Source organism: Hypomesus transpacificus, chromosome 18, assembly GCF_021917145.1.
Source record: "Hypomesus transpacificus isolate Combined female chromosome 18, fHypTra1, whole genome shotgun sequence".
Lineage (NCBI taxonomy): Eukaryota > Metazoa > Chordata > Actinopteri > Osmeriformes > Osmeridae > Hypomesus > Hypomesus transpacificus.
In genome coordinates, this window is record NC_061077.1 from 4,768,750 (window position 1) to 4,790,638 (window position 21,889).

General features: G+C 45.7%; 1 protein-coding gene across 6 annotated transcripts in view; it reads right to left on the reverse strand.

Moving 5' to 3' along the window:
* Nucleotides 1-1,857: 1,857 nt before the first annotated feature.
* The window catches only part of tmcc1a (transmembrane and coiled-coil domain family 1a), a 33,488-nt gene continuing 13,456 nt past the window's right edge, over nucleotides 1,858-21,889 (reverse strand). For 5 of the 6 annotated variants that reach the window (XM_047039457.1, XM_047039454.1, XM_047039456.1 and 2 more), the window contains 4 exons: nucleotides 7,323-7,580; nucleotides 6,387-7,078; nucleotides 4,525-4,660; nucleotides 1,858-4,184 (listed from right to left, as the gene is read on the reverse strand). In XM_047039457.1, the coding sequence (XP_046895413.1) occupies nucleotides 3,870-4,184; nucleotides 4,525-4,660; nucleotides 6,387-7,078; nucleotides 7,323-7,580 (1,401 nt within the window). In that variant the 3' untranslated portion in view covers nucleotides 1,858-3,869. Of the gene's footprint in view, nucleotides 4,185-4,524; nucleotides 4,661-6,386; nucleotides 7,079-7,322; nucleotides 7,581-8,957; nucleotides 9,189-21,889 lie in introns of those variants that run through there. The other variant, XM_047039458.1, reaches the window with a different exon arrangement.

Below are 21,889 nucleotides of genomic sequence, written 5' to 3' on the forward strand. Positions count from 1 at the left end.
TTTTTATAATATGATATTAAGGAGCCACAATTTCGTTACAATTATAGGTGCTTTGTGGAATGAAATAATTCAATGAAAATCAATTGATTATAGAGAGATTATATATATAGATTATAAAGATTATGACCTCTGTGGATGTAGGCCTATAGAGATATGGACCTCTAGCTTTAGGCCTGTCCAAACTCAAAGAGGTTCCGCTCATCCCGGGGTTAATTGCAGGTCAGTCCTCCACCTCCTGTGCCCGTGTTCCCTTAGCTCCACGATTAGTTCTGCAGATATGCCGAGGGTTCCGTTCTCGCACATGAGGTAGGGTAAGTAGCGTGAAAGTGCTACCAGATGGGCGCATCGGCACACCTTTCCATTTTTGACGTCCACGTCGATTCTGCATAGCTTTTGGGGGTTTGTCTCATAAATATTCAAACGCAACACATGTGCATCCTCTCAAAAATGTATGTTAATGGGTGTAACTTAATCACTTTCTCAACAGGGATACAATTATGCTTGTCTTTCACAGCTCCGAGATGAGAGAACATGACAGTTCTCAGCGGGATATCTTCCCTCAAAACAGTGTGCGAAATCTGCGCAACAGGCAAAGCTGAGAACCCAAAAACTTGAGGGCAGTTAAATTCTTCGTTCTATGCAGTCTCACTCATAGGTTACCTCTCTATCCAGTTGTATCCTCAGGTCAGTGCTCTTCCTCCGTCACCACTCCGTGATTGGCGCTGATAAACGCGGCCAGGGTTTGTAGAGTTTATCTTGGCCACGCGCATCAAATCTAGCAGTGTGGATGAGGAGGAAAGTCCTCTCTGATACGCCACAATACCCCATGCCGCAAACACTTGCACACACACCCACCCACACACACACACCCACGACCCACCCACCCACACCCACCCATCACACACACACACACACACACACACGGGATATATTTATAGTATACTCTCCGTTCAATCACAGATAAACACCGCGCGCTCTGACAAGCACACTCCCTAATGTGATGGCTCCGTGCACTCGGAGGTGATAAGGTCCAGGGTCATGGCTTTCGAGGATCAGCTATCACAGAGAGGTGTAGGCATATACTAGTGCCAGTGCTCCGCTTGGATAATTTGTGATTCGTGACACTAGACAAGGGCCTGAAGCTTGTGTGTGTGTGTGTGTGTGTTCGTGTGTTTGTGTGTGTGTTTGTTTGTTTGAGTGAGCGAGAGGGCATATTGCCTGGCGATGTTACTTAAAACACTTCCCTGGAGAACCGAGTCTGGCCTGTAAGAGCCTCAGACCGTGACTGAAGGACAACCGAACGAATCTGTTTCCGCCCTGATAAGAAGCTCAATATTTTAGGGCACGACACCTCCATCGGTTTAGCGCGTGTATGCTGCCACACATAGCCTACACAAAGGCTAATTAAAATGCAGATAGGCAAGTAATATTGTTTGGTGTACCGTATGGGCTACTAATATGACGTAAAGAAACCTTTAGCCTATACAAGTCATGGCATGTGTCTATTGGACCATGGAAGGGGAAGATCTCCATCTAGTGGCCGTATGAACACATGCCACCTAGATTAAATCAGTTCATTAATGCCAGAAGAAAATATCGTTAAAAAAAGATCTGTTTGTCAATGTACCACTTCCAGTGTTCGATGGTAATTACACTTCAACAGTTCATTAAAATTATCATAACACTTACACACACCCCATTTAGCAGTATAATTTGAATGCTATAGAATGAGTTGCTTAAACACAACATCAGATTCACTCATGCACAACGTAGAATCTCATCTAGTGTTTGTGTTCATTCCATTAACCAATAGAAATACCAAACACACACATATGTACACACAGATAAATGGCAGAGTAAGTTAGTCAGGAATGCACTTTATTTTATTATCCCACACTTAGAAAAGGACATTGGAAGGCACTGGAGTGGTTTTGCTCCACAACCCTACCATGCTGCATCAGAAAGGTCACTGCAAGGTCTAACCAGGGCCAGAGAGCAGCTCTACTGGGCTGAGTTCACAACCACAACATATGAAAAATATTCATTCTGGGTGTATATTCATTCGGATGCCATAAATAAGTCTACATCCACTGCAGTGTCAACTAACTTCCATTTATTCCTATTCTGTAAAACTGTTCCAAAGTAATAACTATAATCCTGAACACCACCCGTATCAAGGAGGGCTATGCATCAACAACTATATATGGAATTTCTATCAAGTGTATTACAATCTTTGTCCTCTAGCAGTGTACAGTACTAGGAAGTACAGGTCAACAATTCCACTGATTGGGCCTACTGTTATCTTCTGTGGAGCATGGTGGACTTTAGCTGGACTGTCTCTGGAGCAGATGAATAAAGATAAGACTGATACTCTACTGAGCCAGCACACTGAGTTGTAGACCAGGATCAGGGTTAGGACATGCACATCTAAATACCCAACATCCTGATCACAGAGGTTGTGTCTCTCACAGTACTACATCGCCCTTACCTTGAAAAATGTCATGAATGCACTACTGCACCGTGTGCTTTCTGTTCACACAGAAGGACTACGCTGTGTTCTCATGCTTTGACAGTTCCTGACCTAGGTCTCCTTCTGGCACACCTGACCCCTAACAGGCCCCTCCCTGTTTTGGCATGAAGAATGGTAGGGTGGCAAAGGGTGGGAGTGAAACACTCAGCAGCGACAGTAGAAGTGTGATGCAGAATATTCCTACACAGGTAAGTGCATTGAATTGACATGGCAGTGGAGACAACTATTAATGTAGATATGAATCAGCCTTCCTTCAAACTAGATTTTAGAGGTCCAATTTGGCAGGACATGAGGACACCACCTATCAAGTCTGTGTCATCTACAGGATGGACGACCTACGTCATTTCACATTCTCCTATACCCCCAGGGGGTCCGGTACAGGGTGCTGTAAGGTGCTGGGATTTTGTAAATGTTAATAAAAACGAGCAATTCAGAAAAACCACATTTGGGACCAAATGGATAATACAGTGTGTGGGCTATCACATTAGCCCCTATGGTCCTATTCAGTGGTTTTGTGGCAAGTTGTCTACCCAAACCTCTGTCTTTTCTGGTGCCACATTCTATATGTAGTTAATGTTTGTCACTCTCCTATTTAAAACAGTTCAATCGTCTTGTTGACTTAAAAACGTAAATCATTTCTAGTAAAACAGTACGGAAGCACAAGGAGTCTGTATGCATTATGACACTCAACTTAACGTCCTTCCTTTGACTCTGGCAAATGGATGGTTCTCTGAGGTTCTGTCTGGTCTCAGAATCAAGTAGCAGAGGTTTGAGGAACGTTTGCCTTCACATTTCTACCAATCACAGCTCGGTAGTGAGTCATTTCCCGAAGGCAGCCAATAACATGTTCATGTCTCGACAGAGGGGCTGGTTAGCCCCTGAGGTGAATAGCCAATCAGTTTCCTGACAAGCTCCTCTTTGTGCAGAGTGGGAGGAGCTTAATGCTACATGGTACAGAATATAATAACGTTTCAAATGAAATATTAGAAAATGTAAAGACAATATACTTGATTAACCTCTAAAAATAAAACCAGTATGACATTGCATCCTGTGAGGAAAAGAACACTATAATATCTTGTCTCCAAATATGTAAACAAAGTCTCTTCTTTTCCAAAGGAAAGTCATGTGACTGTTCACTGATCTTCCCTCCTTGTCTCTTTCGCTCTGGTTTACTTCCAATTCCTGCATATCTGTGACAGCTGATTGGAGAAATCCTCAGAGCCCGACGAGACAGCCTTCACATCCTATTGCAGTTAGGCTCTCCGGCTTCCTGTGTGCGACAAGAAGTCACACCATTGACGTCTCCTTAGCAACGCGAACACTTCCCGCCTGGCCCCAATCATCTGGGGGGCTGCAGCGCTCGGTGTGTGTATCCCGAGAGGGCGTCCCAGTTCCTCCACAGGAAGGCGAAGAGGAGGACAAGGAGGAGGGTGGAGAAGGAGCGCGAGCGCGTCTTCATCAGGGGGACGACACAGTTGGCCACGGTGGAGACGAAGACCAGCAGCACGGCCATGAGGGCCAGCAGCACGTTGATGAGCTTCCCCAGCAGGGTGCGGGCCGTGGCGTTCTCCAGCCCCTCCAGCTGCACCACCTGCTGCTGCTGCTGCTGCAGCTCCATCTTGGAGATGCGTGTCTGACACGCCTCCAGCGCCTCCTGCAGGGGGGGAAGGGCGACCAGCAGGGTGAGACACGCCTACGCCACGTACTTTAAGCAGAGACAGAGCAGTGTTGAATAACATGGACGCACATGGACAGCTTCTTCAATGTGCAACAGAGCTCTAGCAACCCCTAGTGGTAAAACAGAGACTCGAACGCAACAAGCAGAGTTAGAGAAATGCAGTACATCTAAACACATACAGGGTTCAGAGTTTTAGATCTGTCTCAGTCTCAGTCTCTCTCTCTCTCTTTCTCTCTCTCTCTTTCTCTCAGACATACACATACATATAACACCCATTTGAAAGACCCTAAATCAGCTCCGAAGTGAGTTCACAGACCTGTATGTCCCGAGCCCTCTCGTAGGACTGGTAGGCTATCTTCTCTTCCATGCTGGCCAGCTCCTGCTTCAGATTGAGGATCTCATTCTGGTGAAGCTCTGTCAGGTCATTCAGCTGCTCCTCCAGACGCTCACACCTGAACACACACACATACACGGTGAGTCTGAGGCCTGATACATTATACACACATACACTGACAGATACACACACTAACAGACAGACACACAGACACACACACATGCACAAACATGCACAACCTAGTGACACCTGATTGTGCTGATGACTATCCTGAGCTGATTAGAGCATGCTTAATCATCGGCTGACAGAACTGGCCAATCAAAGACGCTCAGCAGCAGGAAGAGGGAGGGGACTGAGCCGACCTGTCGAGACATGGATTTGTGTTGGCAAGTACATCCGACTGGATCAGCCAAACAAGAGAGAGAAAACTAAATAAGTGTGTTTCAGTGAGTGTGCACACGCAGGTGTGAGTGTTTAATGAAGTGACTCACACCATTGTGATCTCATTAGCTCTCCCCAACCCTGCTATCTGTCGAGCTCTCTGCCTTGTGGCAGCGCACTCACAGAGCACACCAGATGGCTGGAAGCTCCGGTGCTTGTAGGACAGGTGAGTAAGAGGATAAGGTGGGGCCTTCACAGAACTCCGGGTACCCTGCCTGTAATAATGACAGCCTAACCCTATACCTAGAATCCCCTATCAGTTACATACAGGCAGCTGCCTAAGCACATTGTGTGTATGTGTCATGGGTGGCTGTGTGTGTGTGTGCTTGTGTGTATACAAGAACAACACGGATCACCTAATTTGAACAGATCATGAGGGTGAAACTGAACACGCTTTCAGACAGCACTGTAAATACAAATTAAAGTGTGAGCTCATTTCTGATACACTCCAATGGCGTAACCATTTCAAACACAGACAAACCATGCTCATTCCCAGCTGACATGCTTGAATAAGCTCAGTACAGCGGACATTCTGCTCCTCTTTATTTTTAGCCGGCTAGACAAACACAGTCCCCTGCCCCAGACTGACATTTTAGGAAGAAAAATGTTCCCCTTTACCACTAAACCGCTTTCTCTCTCTCTTCTACTTCTGCCCCTCCCCTCTCTCTTTTCTCTCGCTGCCTGTGACATATTCCTGGATAACCCTGGTGGTTTATTTTCAGGCTGAAAAGCTAAAACACTTCACCACCCACGTGCAGACAACAACAAAAACAAACCCATAGGAAAGACGTCTCTGTGTGTAAAACCAGAAGCATGAAGCTGGGCCTGGAACAACACATAGGGCACCTGTTCTCCACATAGGTCTGTCTGTCTGATTAACTCATATTCTGTCTCTTACCATGGAGGAAATCTTTCATTAATTATCCCACCTCAACTAGTGTTCTTCTAGCCTACACACCATCTACAGCTCCCATGTCATTCATTATTGTCGTAGTAATAGAAGAAAGACCAAATTATAAATATGCTTGACCAAAAGACATAATGACTACAGTGCTGTAATCATGCTGCTACAAAACCAGGATGTTTTGTCGAAAGACATTCTCTGTATGCTGAAGTTGATAAAAGTGCTCTTCAACCCAGGAGCCCGAGTCACTTTGACCCTGGTATGCCCTAATATAGGCCAATCGCCATTCAGGAGGGAGGATCTAAATTGTTCTTCCTGATTCCTTTACACCAGGGACCTTTCCCTGGCTAAAGTTCCCCTTGGCCAATGTCTAAGGCAGTTCAATTGTTGCAGCATAGATGACAATGTGATGGAGCGGAATCTCCTTCTCACAATTGAATTGAATGTGTTTGTATGCCACTGCATGTCCCTACAGTAGGCCAGGGTGAGCTGTGTGTACCTGAAGCGTTCTTCCTGCAGGGCCTGCATGATGACAGTGTAGTCCCTCTGGTAGTGGTTCTTCAGGCCCTCCAGACTCTCCTCCAGGCGTGTCTGGCCCTCCCTCAGATCCTGCACCTCTTGCAGCAGCATGTCCATGCCTGAGCTCTGGCTCCTCTCCAGGGTGTTGCCCTTGGAGCTGGGGGGTCCCCCCGGGGCTCCCGTGGTGCTGTTGGCCCCTGCTGAGCCTGACGTGGCACTGGAGCAGTCGTCCTCGCTGCCGTACTTGGGACTGGACTGGAAATGGTGTCCCGCGCTGCCCAACGAGCGCCCCCCACCGCCGGTCACCCCGTCCTCCCCCGAAGGGTCGTCCAGAGAGTCCTTGAGGGAGGGGAGGTTGTCGGCGCTGCCGAACCTGTTGCGGATGAGCGAAGCGATCTCGCGGGGTTTGGACACCACCGCCCCGGCAGCCGAGTGCGTGGCCTGAGAGAAGCTGGAGAGACCCCCCTTCACACTGTCCACCACCCCCTCACTGAAGCCCGTCACCTTGGCCCCCACGTCCTTCAGCCCCTGCTGCATGTCCCGGAGCACATCCTTGGGCTGTCGAGGGATGCCGTTATGCTCCACCTCACGCAGCTTGCGGTGGTAGTGCTCCAGCTTCCTCTGCAGCTGCTGGATGGTCTGGGCCGACTTCTGGTTCTTCTTCTCAAACACCTGGCAGGTTCAAAGGTCAGTCAGCAGGTTACAGTTCTGCACTGAGTAGATGGACAGAGCAGGCTTGGTGTTAATATACCATGTACAACATCACAGTCAGTCTATCCGAGTGTAGGGAATGTTATTTTGTTCAACCTTTCTTTCCACAGCCTGAACTCATGAACAAGAAGAAACATGTCAAGATAAGGATATTAAGGGAATTAAGGACTAAGGAGTCTATTTGGAGTTAAGTATGCTCTCTGACCTGTTTAATGCGGGCACTCTGCTGCTTGTCTGCATTGTTTGCCAGTTTGAGGTACTCGGCCACGTTGTCATCCCTGGCAGTCTGCTCGATCTTGATCTGCTCTGTGAGCTTGAGGATCTTCTGCTGCAGCTGGGCGATGGCCTGCTTGGTGCGCTGGGGGTCTGGGGTGCCATCGTCAGCCCCGGAGAAGGAGCCGTCAGCCCCACACGACACGGACAGAGGGGTCTGAGCCAACCCACTCACCTCCAACCGGTCGATCTAGAAAAGGATAGATATGGGGGGGGGAGGTTAAACAGAGTGAGGAGAGAAGGGTTGGAGAGAGTAGAGAGAAGGAGGATATAAGTGTTATATTGAGGAAACTCTTTTCTGGAATTTTGCCAATGTATCAGTCTGGGTGGAGATTCCCCTCCATGCTGCATTTCTGCTTCTAGAAAGAACCCTGCATTAGATGAGAGGGCCACTAGCGGTCAGCTCCTATGACGTTTGATGCATGATCACAATGTTAGAAACAGCCTGGGCTCAGAAAAGAGTAAGAGGAAGTAGAAACAGAAGTCTGTAAATGTCTTTCGTTTCATATATTCAGAATGTCCAACCCAGCCCTGTAAGACCCCTTGTTGTAAAATTACAACGTCACCTTTAGCTCTTTAATTACCAAATGTATCCAATAGCATTGTAAGGCAAGACAATATGGCCCATTGGTTATGTAAATGTTGTCGTTCCAAAAAAATCTTGTTTGCAAATGTGTTTTTTTGGAGACCTAAAGATGATGTTGACATTTTAAAATCGAGTCTTACGGGGCTAGTCATTCACTGGTCATACACTAACTACAACTAGGGGGATAATAAATCAGACCTGATCATTAAAGTGTGTCGACTACAATGTAGGGCATGGTTGACAGCATGTAGGATTTGTGAGAACAGATCATAACAACCTGCCTGTGTAGCCCAGATGACAGTCTTTACCAGACATTGATTTATTTTGTCCATATCGTTGGCCTTATCACTCTAGGTAAAACCAAGAAGTTGCCCTAGGAATATAGTTTTACTTAGACCTTTGAGTAAAGCTAGGGTTAGATTAAAGCATTTATTAGGCACATTTAAATCCAATTTAAACTCAAAGACCAAAAGAGAAAACAAATTAGGTGACCTGACATGATCAAACATCAAAATATTAAATATTATAAGCTATGCACGTTCCTTCTGTATTCGTACTGTCAGATGCGTAAACTAACCCCAGTACATCCCATTGGGTATTCTCTCATGCCGTCTCCCGTCTGTTAAACGGTTTTACAGACTGTCAAGACTGTTTAGACTGTTAAGACTGGTAATACATTTACACATAAACATTTACATTTTTTATTCGGCTATAACCACATAACGGTAACGTAACTAGCTATTTAGTCGTTCAACTGAAGTCGTTCGCACTGTTGCAGGAATGTCACTCGTGCGCGAGGAAGTGATGACTAACCGATGACAAGCGCCGCTGTAATAGTTTAATCACAATCCCACCGCAAATGCAATTTACATTTGAAAAAACTGAATTAAAGTCAAACAACTTTAACTCATACAATGGGCTTTTATCAACAACATCAAAATAATACGCTCGAAGTTGATATTTTAACTGACTATGTCCCACCTTGCTATTCTTCAAACGCAGGACTTGCTCCCAATGCATTTTCCCTAAAAGCGGATTAATTTGTATTTTCATTGGTCCCAAGATTTAGACATCCAAGTAGCCTATGTCGCGACGAGGCTTCATTACATTCGCTCGCACAACAAACTTGACTTATGAAAGTTGACGCTTTTCACCTGAAACTGCCTATGCGCTTCTGGTAGACTCTACACCCTTGTTCCTCCCACTCTCCTCCCACTTTCCTCCCATTGCAAGACAAGAATGACATCATGGCCTGAGTTTGCAACCACGCCTCGAGCAAGTGCAAAAGGGACTCAAAAGGACAGCTATCACTGAATCACAAAAACAGAACAGAGAAATTTCACAACTGTACATCTGTGACCTCACATAGCTCTAAAACATTTGCCCTTGATATTTAAGTCAATTTATGGTAATAAGCCACGGAGATATGACTATTTATACAAACATATCAAAATCTGTGCTTCCTTATCTGTCCATTGTCAAAACAATAGTCGCAATAATGGCTTGAGTGAGGAGAAACTATAACTCTAGAGCAAAACAATTACAGGTCACACTGGCTCTGTGACTTTGGATCAAATCTCCCAGTGCCAGTCAACAACGGAGAAGGGGGACTGCAGGTTAACATAAACCAGTCAAATAACCTGCCAACCCTCCTAAACACAATCACACACACTCACCCAAGCACACACAAAGCCAGGGATTTTAAAGTAAGTCTACTTTAGCCTAAGATGTCACTGTGTGCACTGCATTTTAAAAACGACAGTGCAGGGATAATGTTGATAGTTAAAGTCTGATAGCCTATAAGCAGGAATAGTCTCCTGACATATGATCTAATCATATTACTTCTAATAGGCTAATAAAACCATGAAATGTACTGAAGAGAATTATGATTATGCAGGTCATGATGACTAAACCACCAAAGGACAAAAAACAACAGGTGTAAAATGATTGAAAAATCCCCTCTGACGAAAAGTCGCGTTGACGGCTGACAAAGGAATGAATCCCTGAACAAGAAGAGAAAGCAATGCCAATGGCGTGAGCATTACAAGCGGGAAATGCGGGTAGGCTGGCATCCAGTAAAAACCTGTTCTCAAATGTTGTCCTAAAATATGACAGTGAGGTCACCTGTTCAGCATGTATGCCTTGCAATGATGTATGGTCTGACTAGAAGTCGGCCATGGGTAATATCTACGCAATCTACGCAGGCTAGGCCTATAGTAAGGACAGTCAATTTAGTTTGATAGCCTAAAAGTGTTAAATGGAACCTGAACATCCACTCATTGGCCCTGTACATCAACACTCTGATGTCATAAGCAGCGATGTGTGACTATCTGATATCTTAAGGGTAACCAAATGAATAGGCTCAATATGGCATAACTAGCTGTGGCCTCAGATATAGTTTCATAATCACATAGCTTCTTATGGTGTTAAAGCATCAACAAAGGAAAGCACAAAAAGATTACATTAGCCAATCCTGATTGTTTTGAACTACAGTGCCGTGCTTCGTAATGCTTTGATGAGGGTTTCCTCATGATAAGGAAGGTCTGCGCTGGCACCTTGAATCCACTTCAACAATCCAGTCGACAGCACAAGATAGCCTGTAGAACAGCTCATCATCACCAGGGTAAACCGTGCTGCATGAATGTGACTAATAATTCAGTGATCAGCCGTTATAGACACAGACGTCAGGGTCAAAGACCACGCACTTATCTTACGAGTGAAGTTCAAAAATCGGATTCTAGGTCTATAGTCCAGATCACCTTTAGAGATCTTGTCCTTGAGTGCAGGAGCCTGGATAATACTGAATAGGCCAGGCCTGCACAGGTTGTTTCCTGTCTAGCTGAACCGATACAGATACCGGTCCACCAAACTGATGAATGAGTCACCTCCTCTCCTCCAACACTTCTGGGAAGACGTAACGTGAGATTAGACCAGGGGAGGTTCGGAGAACAGAGAGCAGGATTCCATGAGCGCAAGGTGATTCTGAAGGATCACTGTACCACTGTACAGCATATGACACTGTGAGATAGACTCAGTTCAAAAAGAGAACACAGGAACACCTCTCAGGCTCTCAGTGTTTAATGAGAAGAACGATACCTAACAAGGCAAACACACAGTTCACCTCCTCTCTCTTTACCTCTCCCTCTCTTCACCTCCTCTCTCTTCACCTCTCCCTCTCCCTCTCTCTCTTTCTAACACACACAACTGCTCACAGGGGCTGACACCCAACCCTGGCTGAAGACTGAGACATGCAAACTATAATAAGTGATAGAGAGAGTTTCAGACCACAAATGTTTACTGTACACGTTTTAAACCCTAGCTCAAAGCCATGTGAGGCTTTAATTATGTTGACTCTAAAACAACCGTAAGCAGTCACATAATGTAAGCTTGCTGAATCTAAACCTCATACCCCTGGCTAAACATAGAAACACAACATCAGATTAAATGTTTTAAGAGATTTTGTGTACTCTTGCATGCAAGTACCTTTGAGCTAAACCAATCCGTACCAGTAGTGAAACTAGCTGTGCAACTAACAAAAGTATAAAGCAAATTGACTTTATAGATCAGATTTCGATAACTGTAAGACTGACTGGATATTATGTTGCTGTAGATAATGAGGACCAAACACCTCAGACAGTTAATTTCCTATCTGAACATCTTTAAACTGGACATGAACCCACAGCCACAAAATAGACTTCAACAGAGGACAGAAAGCAGGGAGAATGAAAGAGCAGATGATGTAGATGATTGAGGAATCGATTTGAGATAATACTGTATCAACATATCTAACTGTGTGTATGTGTGTGTGTGTGTGTGTGTGTGTGTGCATGTTAGTTTGTGTGTCGGTATGTACAGACGGAAGGGTCTTATCCAGGCTTCTGATCAAACTTGGGTAAGTCAGACCTGCTCAACAGCTTTGTCTAGAGCAAGAGGTGTCCCAACCCACCCCCACCCCCCGACCAGACCAGACCAACGGGCAGTGCCTGTTGGAAGGTTCAGGTTTAGTTGAGTGGGGGTGGGGGCTCATCTCAGACGTATCTGGCCAAGCCATGGAAAGACAGGACAACTGGAACAGGATACCCCACTCTCTTTACAGAGATGCTCCCTCCTCCACAGTCCACTGGTTCATAGTATTAACATGTCTGCCTGTCAACAAAAGTGTAGGAAATGAACATTATCCCAAGGGACACCATTAAGTCAGTAAGTAAACCTTGCAGAGTCAAAATGGCCTTTGTTTCTGCAGTTCAACTCAGTGTGTACAGTAAATATACCCCCCCTGCACAGGACAGCTCAGACTGACATCATGGTGAGAGGTCCCCTGTTTCTAAAAGTGTTGGTACAGTATGCATCAGCTGAGAATCAAAACTCAACAATGTCAGTAAAGGGTGAGCACTTCTACAAGGCCTCTGTGTTAGGCTGTTATAACTAAGAGGCTGTCATAAGAGTCATGATGATAGATGTGTGATCACACTGTCCAGACAAACATTTCTTCATTCCCCTGGCTATGCCACTTTGTGTGAATGCATGTTCAGTCATGTTAATGTTTAGGTCAAACATGTATCTCTCCCCTCTCCTAAACTTGTCTCTGTCCTCTCTTTCCTTGTGGCCATAGTTCCCATCCAGCTCTGCCAAATTAAGGAGCTCTGATATTGAGACAAAAGAGCAGTTTTTAATGGAAATCCGCTTCTTTGTGTGTTGAAGGGGATCCAATCTGGCAACAATGAGCCCATTCAACAGCTATGGACAATTACATAACTCTGTGTGACGCTGTCACAAGCTGATTTACTTCATAACACAAACACACACAGACTTACACACACTTGTACAAAATCATGCACATACACACAGACACACACAGACAAACTCTGTCCAAGCTCGCCAGTATCTAACTGTTGTTGTGTGGAGGATTTCAGGGGGTCTGAGAAAAGCCTGTTGTGTCCTTTTCCAAAACAAAAAAAAACCTACACAAACAGCTATAGACCCTATAAACACACAGGCTCTTCACCACCAAAGCGTTCTGTCCCCATGACATCAAACTGAGTCCTTCCAAGCTTCTCAATCCTACATTGGTCTTCCACCTCAATTCACAGCTTTCGAGGTTATAGAATCATTTTCTATGGTGGCAAAATAAGTATTTAATTATCTGGCACAAACCATCCTCATCCACCACATACATAATATTTGACAAACACTTAGATATAGCAGACTCAAAGAAGACACTTGTAGAGGAGATGCATACAGTACACAATGCACAAATACAATGAAAAACAATAAGGTACATATCAAAATACCTCTGCACATAACACCACTTCTGTAAGACAATTGTCCTCCCCACACTCAACCACACACACACATACTGTGTCCAGGTGCAGACTCACGGTGGTGGTGGTGGGGGTGGGAGGTGGAGAGGAGTCAGCGGTTACCAGGTGTAAGATGACCTCCATGATGGGGGGCTCATATGTGGGCCTCTCTCAGCCTCAGGAGGGGCTTGTCTGTCAGGGAGGAGGGCTCTGAGCCAGCCCACTCATCACACTGGACACACTCCTTGTCTGCTTTACACAAAGTCCATTCAACAAAAAGTCTCCTTAACAAAGGGTCCACCACAGTCCAAATAAACAAAGCCCTCAAGGACCCAGTGAAAAAAAAAAAAGTTTGGGGCTAAGAGAGATAGCTTCAAAGAGAGTATCCTCAGTGACCAGCCAGTTTCTTCAGCACTGAGGAGCAGAATCCACTCAGGGATCTGCCTGCTCTGCTGCTGCTACCAGCCACCCAGTCCCACAAACACAGGCAGCTCCTCTCAGGCCATGCTTCAGTGCTCACACACTGTACGGGGCAAAGTCCAGTCAACGGCAAGCCTGCGTATGGAGAACGCACGCTTCATCAAACACGACTCCCTGGAGACCCCGCTCTCCTGGGAGGATCCGCAGTCCTGGGTCAACTCCACACACACTGGGAAGGACAGAGCTGACAGAGTTAAGCCAACCAGGAGCTGACCACAAAAGGAACGCGGGGTTAACTGTTCTCAAAGTCCGCGGGGCGTAAAATCCACCCAGCGAGAAAGAGAGAGAGAGACCCCGAGGACGGATGTGAGGAGAGGAGAAAAGAGCCCACCAGGAGCTGTCAGAGAGAGAGAGAGAGAAGAGAGAGAGAGAGAGAGAGAGAGAGGGAGAGAGAGGGGGAGAGAGAGGGAGAGAGAGGGGGAGAGAGAGAGAGAGAGAGAGAGAGAGAGAGAGAGAGAGAGAGAGAGAGAGAGAGAGAGAGAGAGAGAGAGAGAGAGAGAGGGAGAGAGAGAGAGAGGGGGAGGGAATGAGGGGAGTAAAAGGGGGAGTGAGTGCCCGGATGGGATGGGGGTGGGGGAGGGAGGCAGGCAGGGGGAAGCTTTTATTCTAGTAGTTTCTAGGCCAACTATCTGTCGAAATAATGTAAAAACTTAATTTACGATCCAATTATCTTTGACAGCCTGATTGTCACAGCCGATCTGGATTTTAAGCCATCACGCTGAAAACAATCACCTCAAACAACATGCCTCATCCAATAAGATTCCATTAAGTAAATGTATCAGCCAGTCACTAGCCACATCCTGCATAGACTGACCAATCCAATCAAACCAGGGAGCCAATGACAATCACTGTAACACTGTACTAACCATCTACAGCTCCTAGGCATGACACATCAAGCGTCACCATACAGACACAAACATGGTCATATTCAACCATCCCAGCAAAACAGATAGTTAATTTATAACAGCCACACAGTTCTCAACCTGATCTAAAAAGAAGCATGTCATGCATTTGTATCTTGGGAGGCATAAAAAAGTCAGTTTTAACGAGAGAACAACTCCTCTCTCTCACCCATAAACCCCTTTTCGGATTATATGGTCATATGATCAACAAGACTGCAACTCCAAAGTGTGTAAGACTGTGTGGGTTTAAAACTGTAATGGGAGTGTGTGTCTGTATGTGTGTGTGTTTATATACTGACTGCTCACAACCAATTAGGATGAGAAGCGAAGCGGGGCACGTAGGGGGTAAAGCAGGACATGGGTTGCCAAAGAGCTTCTGTACAGAAATGAGCTGAGCTGAGGGAGGGAATAAAGGAGGGAGAGGAGAGAGAGGGGAGGGGAGGGGTAATGAATACAGGCTTTAAGAAAAGACTTAGAGGGAGGGGTGTAAGGACCCTGAGAGAGAGGGGCTAGTTTGGGGGAAAGGTGGCTTACATAAGAGCAGGCCTCAGTCATTGTGAGGGAACTGTGAGAGTCTGTGTGCTATGTCATACTGTAATACATGTTTCTGTAATAAATCAAATGGACATAATGACGACAGAGGCTCTAGTCAAGCTGCCCACCCCTACCACAATCCTCACCATCCAGCCTGTCAGTACCATCCATTTTGTCAGTACATTTCATCATCATAACAAGAGTCCATATGTTTTTCCCGCATTTCAAAACAGGCAGAACTAGTCAGAATGAGACTACACAAACACACACCCTCAACACACAATGAAATACTGATCAGGAGGAATGCAAACTCCTTACACACATTACATCAGACAAAGGCCTGGGCCTTACCCTCACAACATGGCTAGTGTCTCACTTCTTTGACATGTCAGTCACCTGGGAGCCTGAAGATGTGGTTAAACAGGTTTCTGGGTGCTTTTGGCACAGACCCACATTTTGCTTCTATGAGCTCAGCGCCATTCCAGCCCCAGGACACAAGTCAAGTGAAAGACGTGTATTATCATGTGCACAGTACAACACCAGGACACAAACATTCTTATGAAAACAGCTATTTAGTGGCATAAAAAAAGATTATAATTTTTGTTGTTGAATAAATGCAGGAATAGCATTAAAAACGATCAAATAGGGGTGAATCAGCAACCATTGTCAGTGTTACCTTTCTGCGGCGCACAGGAAATGTTCTGTACCCAGGCAGCGCCACAAGCCCCAGGGTAGCAGCATCAGGTCACTGTCACCTATCCACAGCTATAGAGACTCAGGAATTTCTCAGTGACTCCGTAAGACATTCCTTAGTAACATTCCAGAAACAGGCTTGTTTAGCGACCCTGAGGAAGTATTTGGGGGGTGGAGGGTTACTTTACAGTATCCTTAGTACAGTATGTATGCTACTGACCAACAGCACCCTGGAATAGAACGGTCTCCCAATAGGGTTGTCTGAGATGACTAGATTGTTAATTTATAGATAGAGGTTCCGGTGCTGTATTCTGTGTATTCTGTGTATTCTGTGTATGCGTGTGCATGCACGTTTATAACAGGTCAGCCAGCAAAACATAATTCTCGTTTTGGCCTTTTCATTTTATAAGCCTGTGTCTCGTCACAATTTATGGGTTTGTAAGAGATTTACACAGCCGCCAGGGCTCTGACCTATTTGGACACACATCAAACTGCACCCCAGGAAGGTTGGGAGGAGGTGTCCACCAAGGAAAAAAAGAAAAACACCTGGCAGACAATGATGGTAGGGATAAAGAGGGGAGAAAAGAGTCAGAAATAGAGAGAAGATGAGGAGAGACAGATGGTAGCATCCCATCCATGCCCTCCACTCCACGGCACTATGGCTTATGGTGGTGAGAGGATATATAAACCCAGAAGAGCAGGGTTTGTTTGGGTGGGGAGGAGCTGGAACAGAACCCCCCCCCAAGGAACACAGCCCATGCTGCTGCCTCCCCATCCAAGCCACCCAGTCCCAATCATCCCTCATCAATGGCCTCGTTAGGATGTTCACAAACAACAGGGCAGATTATTAATAGAGAGCATTGTGACTGCAGGGACTGGGAGTGCCATGCTTTTAATTGGAAACACACAGCCATGCAGGAGAAAGAACACACGTGTTCACATTGAACCCGCACGCCAAACCCAAACAAGACAGGGATGGAGGAAGGAGTTCTACTCCTTGCCATCCTCCAACTCTGACCCACCATGGTAACCTGCCACCTCCAGCTAACAATGCACTGGGACATATGGAGAGGAAACGCTAGGTTGCCATGTGTGTTGGGTTCCCAGCCTCTCCCACGGTGTTCAAAACGCACATCCGGAGAAAGATTACGGTCAAATGGGGGGGGGGGGGGGGGGGGGGGGGGGGGGGGGGGTTGTGGTGTCTGTGAGTCTGAGTGTTGGGCATTGTCCATGTACAGTACACATGTCTCTGCACATGTCTGAGGTACTGAAGCCAGTGTGTGTGTGTGAACTCTTCCCCATACAATGTACTCACATGTGTGCCCTTGCTTGGCATGTGTGTTTCTGTTTCTGTGTTTGTGTCTGGTTCTGGCCAGGCTTTGCTGGATTGGCTCTGTTTACACCCGACCCATCCTGCTTATGCAACACAGAGACAGTGGCCGTTGTCCCACAATTCATAGCTGGTTCTGTACAATACAATGTGTACCATGGGAAGTGTGCTGGCCTCAACACCCTGCCAGCCTATTCACTGGGCAGGAAGACAGGGATGGCAGGACAATTAGTCTTGGCCTTTTGCCCCTATACTTTGTTTGATCTGCTTCCCTTACACCCATCTGGTTCTCTATAGCCCCCCGCCCGGTCCAATCCTGACCCCCAAGCCCCCTCTTCATGAGGCCTGACCGGTGCCCTGGGCTGAGGCTGACAGGCTGGGCCTGAGAGGCTGAGGCTGTTTAAAGGCTGTGGCTAAGGGGGGAATAAGAGGCTGTTTGGATCCACTAGAATCCACAGGGTCACTTGGGTGAATAATTATTGTTCGTATTTTTTAATACTAAGCTGATAGAGAACACTGATTATGTGTACACCACAGCAATACATCCAGCTTATTACTATTGAATGGTCATAGCAGTGATGATTACTATCTGGTCTAACATGCTATGGAAAAAATATGATGAACGCCCTAAAACCAATATGTAAATTACACACATACATTACTCTGACTTAAGGATACATATATCTGAGCTTTTACCCCCACAACATATAACATCATAAACATTGTTTAAATTTTTTGGGAAAATAGTATCTCCTCACAATGCTTTAACCCAAACCATCATAATCCACTAGGTGGTGCTAGAGACTCTACTAACCAAACAAGAATTGTTGGACAGGCTAAAGACTGGTTTGAGAGAGAGACAGAGCGAGATAGAGGGAGAGAGAGAGAGAGAGAGAGAGAGTAAGAGAGAGAGAGAGAGAGAGAGAGAGACAGAGAGAGAGAGAGAGAGAGAGAGAGAGAGAGAGAGAGAGAGAGAGAGAGAGAGAGAGAGAGAGAGAGAGAGAGAGAGAGAGAGAAGAGAGAGAGAGAAAATAAGGGAAAAACCTTCACCAGCTACAGGACCTCCATCCCAAGGACCCTATTCACAAGTTTTGTGTCCCTGACAAAGCCATTTCCTGCACTATTTCCTGTCAACATCCCTTTTCTTTATAACATTCTTCCATCATTACTACCCCTTCAGTGACAGATTTCACACACAACCCTAGTCTGCTGCGTAGCTTTCCTACACCCTGCAGCAGGAGGTTACATCCAAAGAACAGTAAAGGGAAATCGAGGGCAAGGTAGGATAATAGATCAGAGATAAGAAAAAGATTGAAGGAAGAGCTGTAATCTGAACCCCAGTGAAGACAAGGTCAGGTATTCCTGTGGGATAACAAAAGAACAGAATGATACAAAAGACAGTGACCATGATGACACCAGTCTTTATGAGACTAGCTTACTTAACTATTAGACCAGTGTGAAACAGGGCTGCTACTGTACTGCCATTATTGTGCTGCGTACAGTTAGAGACCCTCGGACACCCCTTCATCACCTCATAGAGACTTAAGCCCTGCTGTTTCTGCTGTCCTTTGATTGGAGGTACAGAAGACAGCTGGCCACATTAGGCTTTCTGATTGGAGGGCACAGAGTGAGCACAGGGTAAAACATGGCTCATTGGTGGGTTTTATTTTTTAAGGAAAACATGTTCTCCTGTGTGTTAACTGGGTCAGTGGAGCAGAGCAGAGCTCAGCGATCTATAGCCTTATCTATTATTCATCATTCAACACACACACACACACTCGTACACACACGTCCCATCAAAGGGAGTGGCAGTGACTGAAAGATCCGCAGACCACCACCTCAGCATGTTTTCTATTCCTTGTTCACACACCAAAAAGTAGATATATCTACGTAAATCCTTTACTGTAACATGTCAACCATATTTTGACCTATTACAGTCTGCTTGACTTGTCAAAACAGTTTACCAGTGAGCAGTGCTAGGGCAGCAGACATGTGGGTCAAGGTTGACCAGAACATCCTCACAGCTCCAAAATGTGGAAATCCTGCAACGGCTGACAGAGCCCTACCAGACATCAACAAACAAAAATGCACAGACGCACATAACTGCAGTGACACACACCCTCACACCAACACCCACACACACGCACCCATTCTCACCCCCACTCACACACATACAGTACTGTACTGCACATACACACCCATATCCGACTATGACTTATACAGGACCAGCTTTGGGTCGAAAACCTAACCTCACAAAGAATATGACCCATAATAACTCGGATAACAAAAATATTCACATGGACCCCCCCCCCCCCCCACCACCAACGCACACACGTAAAACATGCATTCAACACATTTGCCCTTGAAAAGTGAACCTGGCCTGCACTGCTTGAGGACTATTAATAGGTGTGCAGTGAGAGCAGCAGCCTCCTTCCCCAGTTTAGAACAGTGAGGAAGCTGGAATACTGGGTCACAGTTGATGTCCCTTACTGCACCTCCCACAGCGCTCAGACACCCTACTCTCTTCTGCTCACCTCCACGCATGACTTCTCGCTCGCAACTCCTCCTTTCTGATTTTGATCTCTACCTGTGAATCATCTCCGACATTCACTACCCCTCTAACCCGTCTACTCTCACTCTCTCCAGAGAGAGAGAGAGCGATAAAGAGACAGTGACCGAAAGAGATCAAATGAGAGGGATAAAGAGAGAAAACGAGAGGGAGACAGTGAGTGCACATGACATTTATGTGCTCACAGTTTGCAGCGTAAAGTCTGTTGTGCACACAGAGTTGTTTGCATACTAACATTGCACTGTCCTGGCTAAGGGCGTTGGCCTGTATGTATAATTACTGATGAATATTCAGCAGCCTAATTAAACTGGCTGGGGTAACACTTCAAAGGGAACACCCGCATCCACGCACACACAAATTAATAAAACGTACACATACATTTGCATATTGCAGCATACAAAGGTTACAACTTCAAAAGCAAATAAAAAAGACTGTCCCCATCTATAAAGGAAATATCTGTAGTAAAAAGGGGCACAAGACAAGACCAACTCCATTGATTTATCTGTAACCCAATAGCTTCCTTCTGTTGACCAAAGTGATCTTCTGTCTATAATTAGCCTTATTTATAACCTACTCTGCTACAAACTCAAGCTCCTATTGCTATTTGCCAAAACAGTTTTACATGCAATTTGTGTAAACAGTGTGCTTTAAAGTGTGAGTGTACAGTATGTGTTTAGCCTTCAGTAGCAGGGCAAATAAAGGGTGAGAACAGTACTCTTTATATAATGCTGTTTATGGACACTCAGCACATCCTGAGAAAAGACTTGCATTTATGCACTTCAGCATTTCCGTTATCTCTTGTGATATCAATATGATATGAATCCACGTGAACATCAAAACATACTTACACCACACCCTAACGCTCAAGCAGCAAGACATCACTGAGTTGTGCTCATTTCAACCTCGAGCACAGGAAACAGGAAACCTCCGTGTGTCTTTCTTACAGCACGGTGTGAGAGTGCCACTGTCATGAGCCCGGGAACACACCAGGTTAGCTCTCTAGATGAAAGACACCCTGCCTATGTCTGTTTCCTTCTCGCTTTCTTTCTCAGTCACTCTCTCTGTTTCGGTCTCGGTATCTGTCAAATCCTCTCTCTCTAGGATTATTTTCCATCCCGTCAGACTGACGTGGTTAATATGACGTCTGAGACGGGCACCTGTGAGCCTTAAGCATAGTCACCCACCCACCCTCTGCACTCTTTGAACACCCCCTGTTACTATGGAGACAGACAATCAGCTCCACTGTGGCAGCGCTGGTCAGAGAGAAAGAGAGAAGAGAGAGAGAGATGTGACGTAAATTCACTGGGTTTTAGGTAGGCCAGTCAGAGAAAGATAGAGAGCAAAAGAGTGTGTGAGAGAGAAAGAGAGAGAGAGAGAGAGAGAGAGAGAGAGAGAGTGCGTACAAGCATGGTAACAGATGTAGCTTCTTGTTAGAAAGGAAATGACCCTGTTTAATTACAGAGCTAGGTCCTGCAACACACACACACACACACACACTGGAGGAGAATCCTCAAGGCAGCCTCTGTCCCTGCACAGGAAGCCGAAGGAGGAAGACACAGAATAACGTTTAAGCTACCATTGATAGTAGAGTTTGCTTCCCTAATCAATAACACAAACATCAATACACACAGAACAAAGAACAATCATACTGTAGGCAAACATGGCTATCTACATTCTGCAAAAAATTCACAATGACATACTAATGCACAAACACACAAACCATGGGAGGAAAGTAAATTAAGGAACAACATTGAGAAGACAAACTGTTATCCTTCTATGCAGACTCAGTAGCAAAAATACCCAAGGTCACAACACACACACAACCACACGTGCACAAACACACACGCAGACACATTCTCTGCCGATTCAGTAGCATTACAGCCTACGGGTGAAAAGCAGGCAAGAACATATTTACACTTTCAGCAGAAGAGTTGGAGAGCACTCCAGGGGAGAGAGAGCGGGAGGACCATTTATTTGAGAGAGAAGAAAAGGAAGATAGTGGAATAAAGGGAATGCTGTCGAGAAAATGTCAGTGAGGTAAGAGCAGGAAGCAGGGGGGTAGAAACTGAGATGAAAAAGACAAAGAGTTGTGCAAAGGGAGGCCA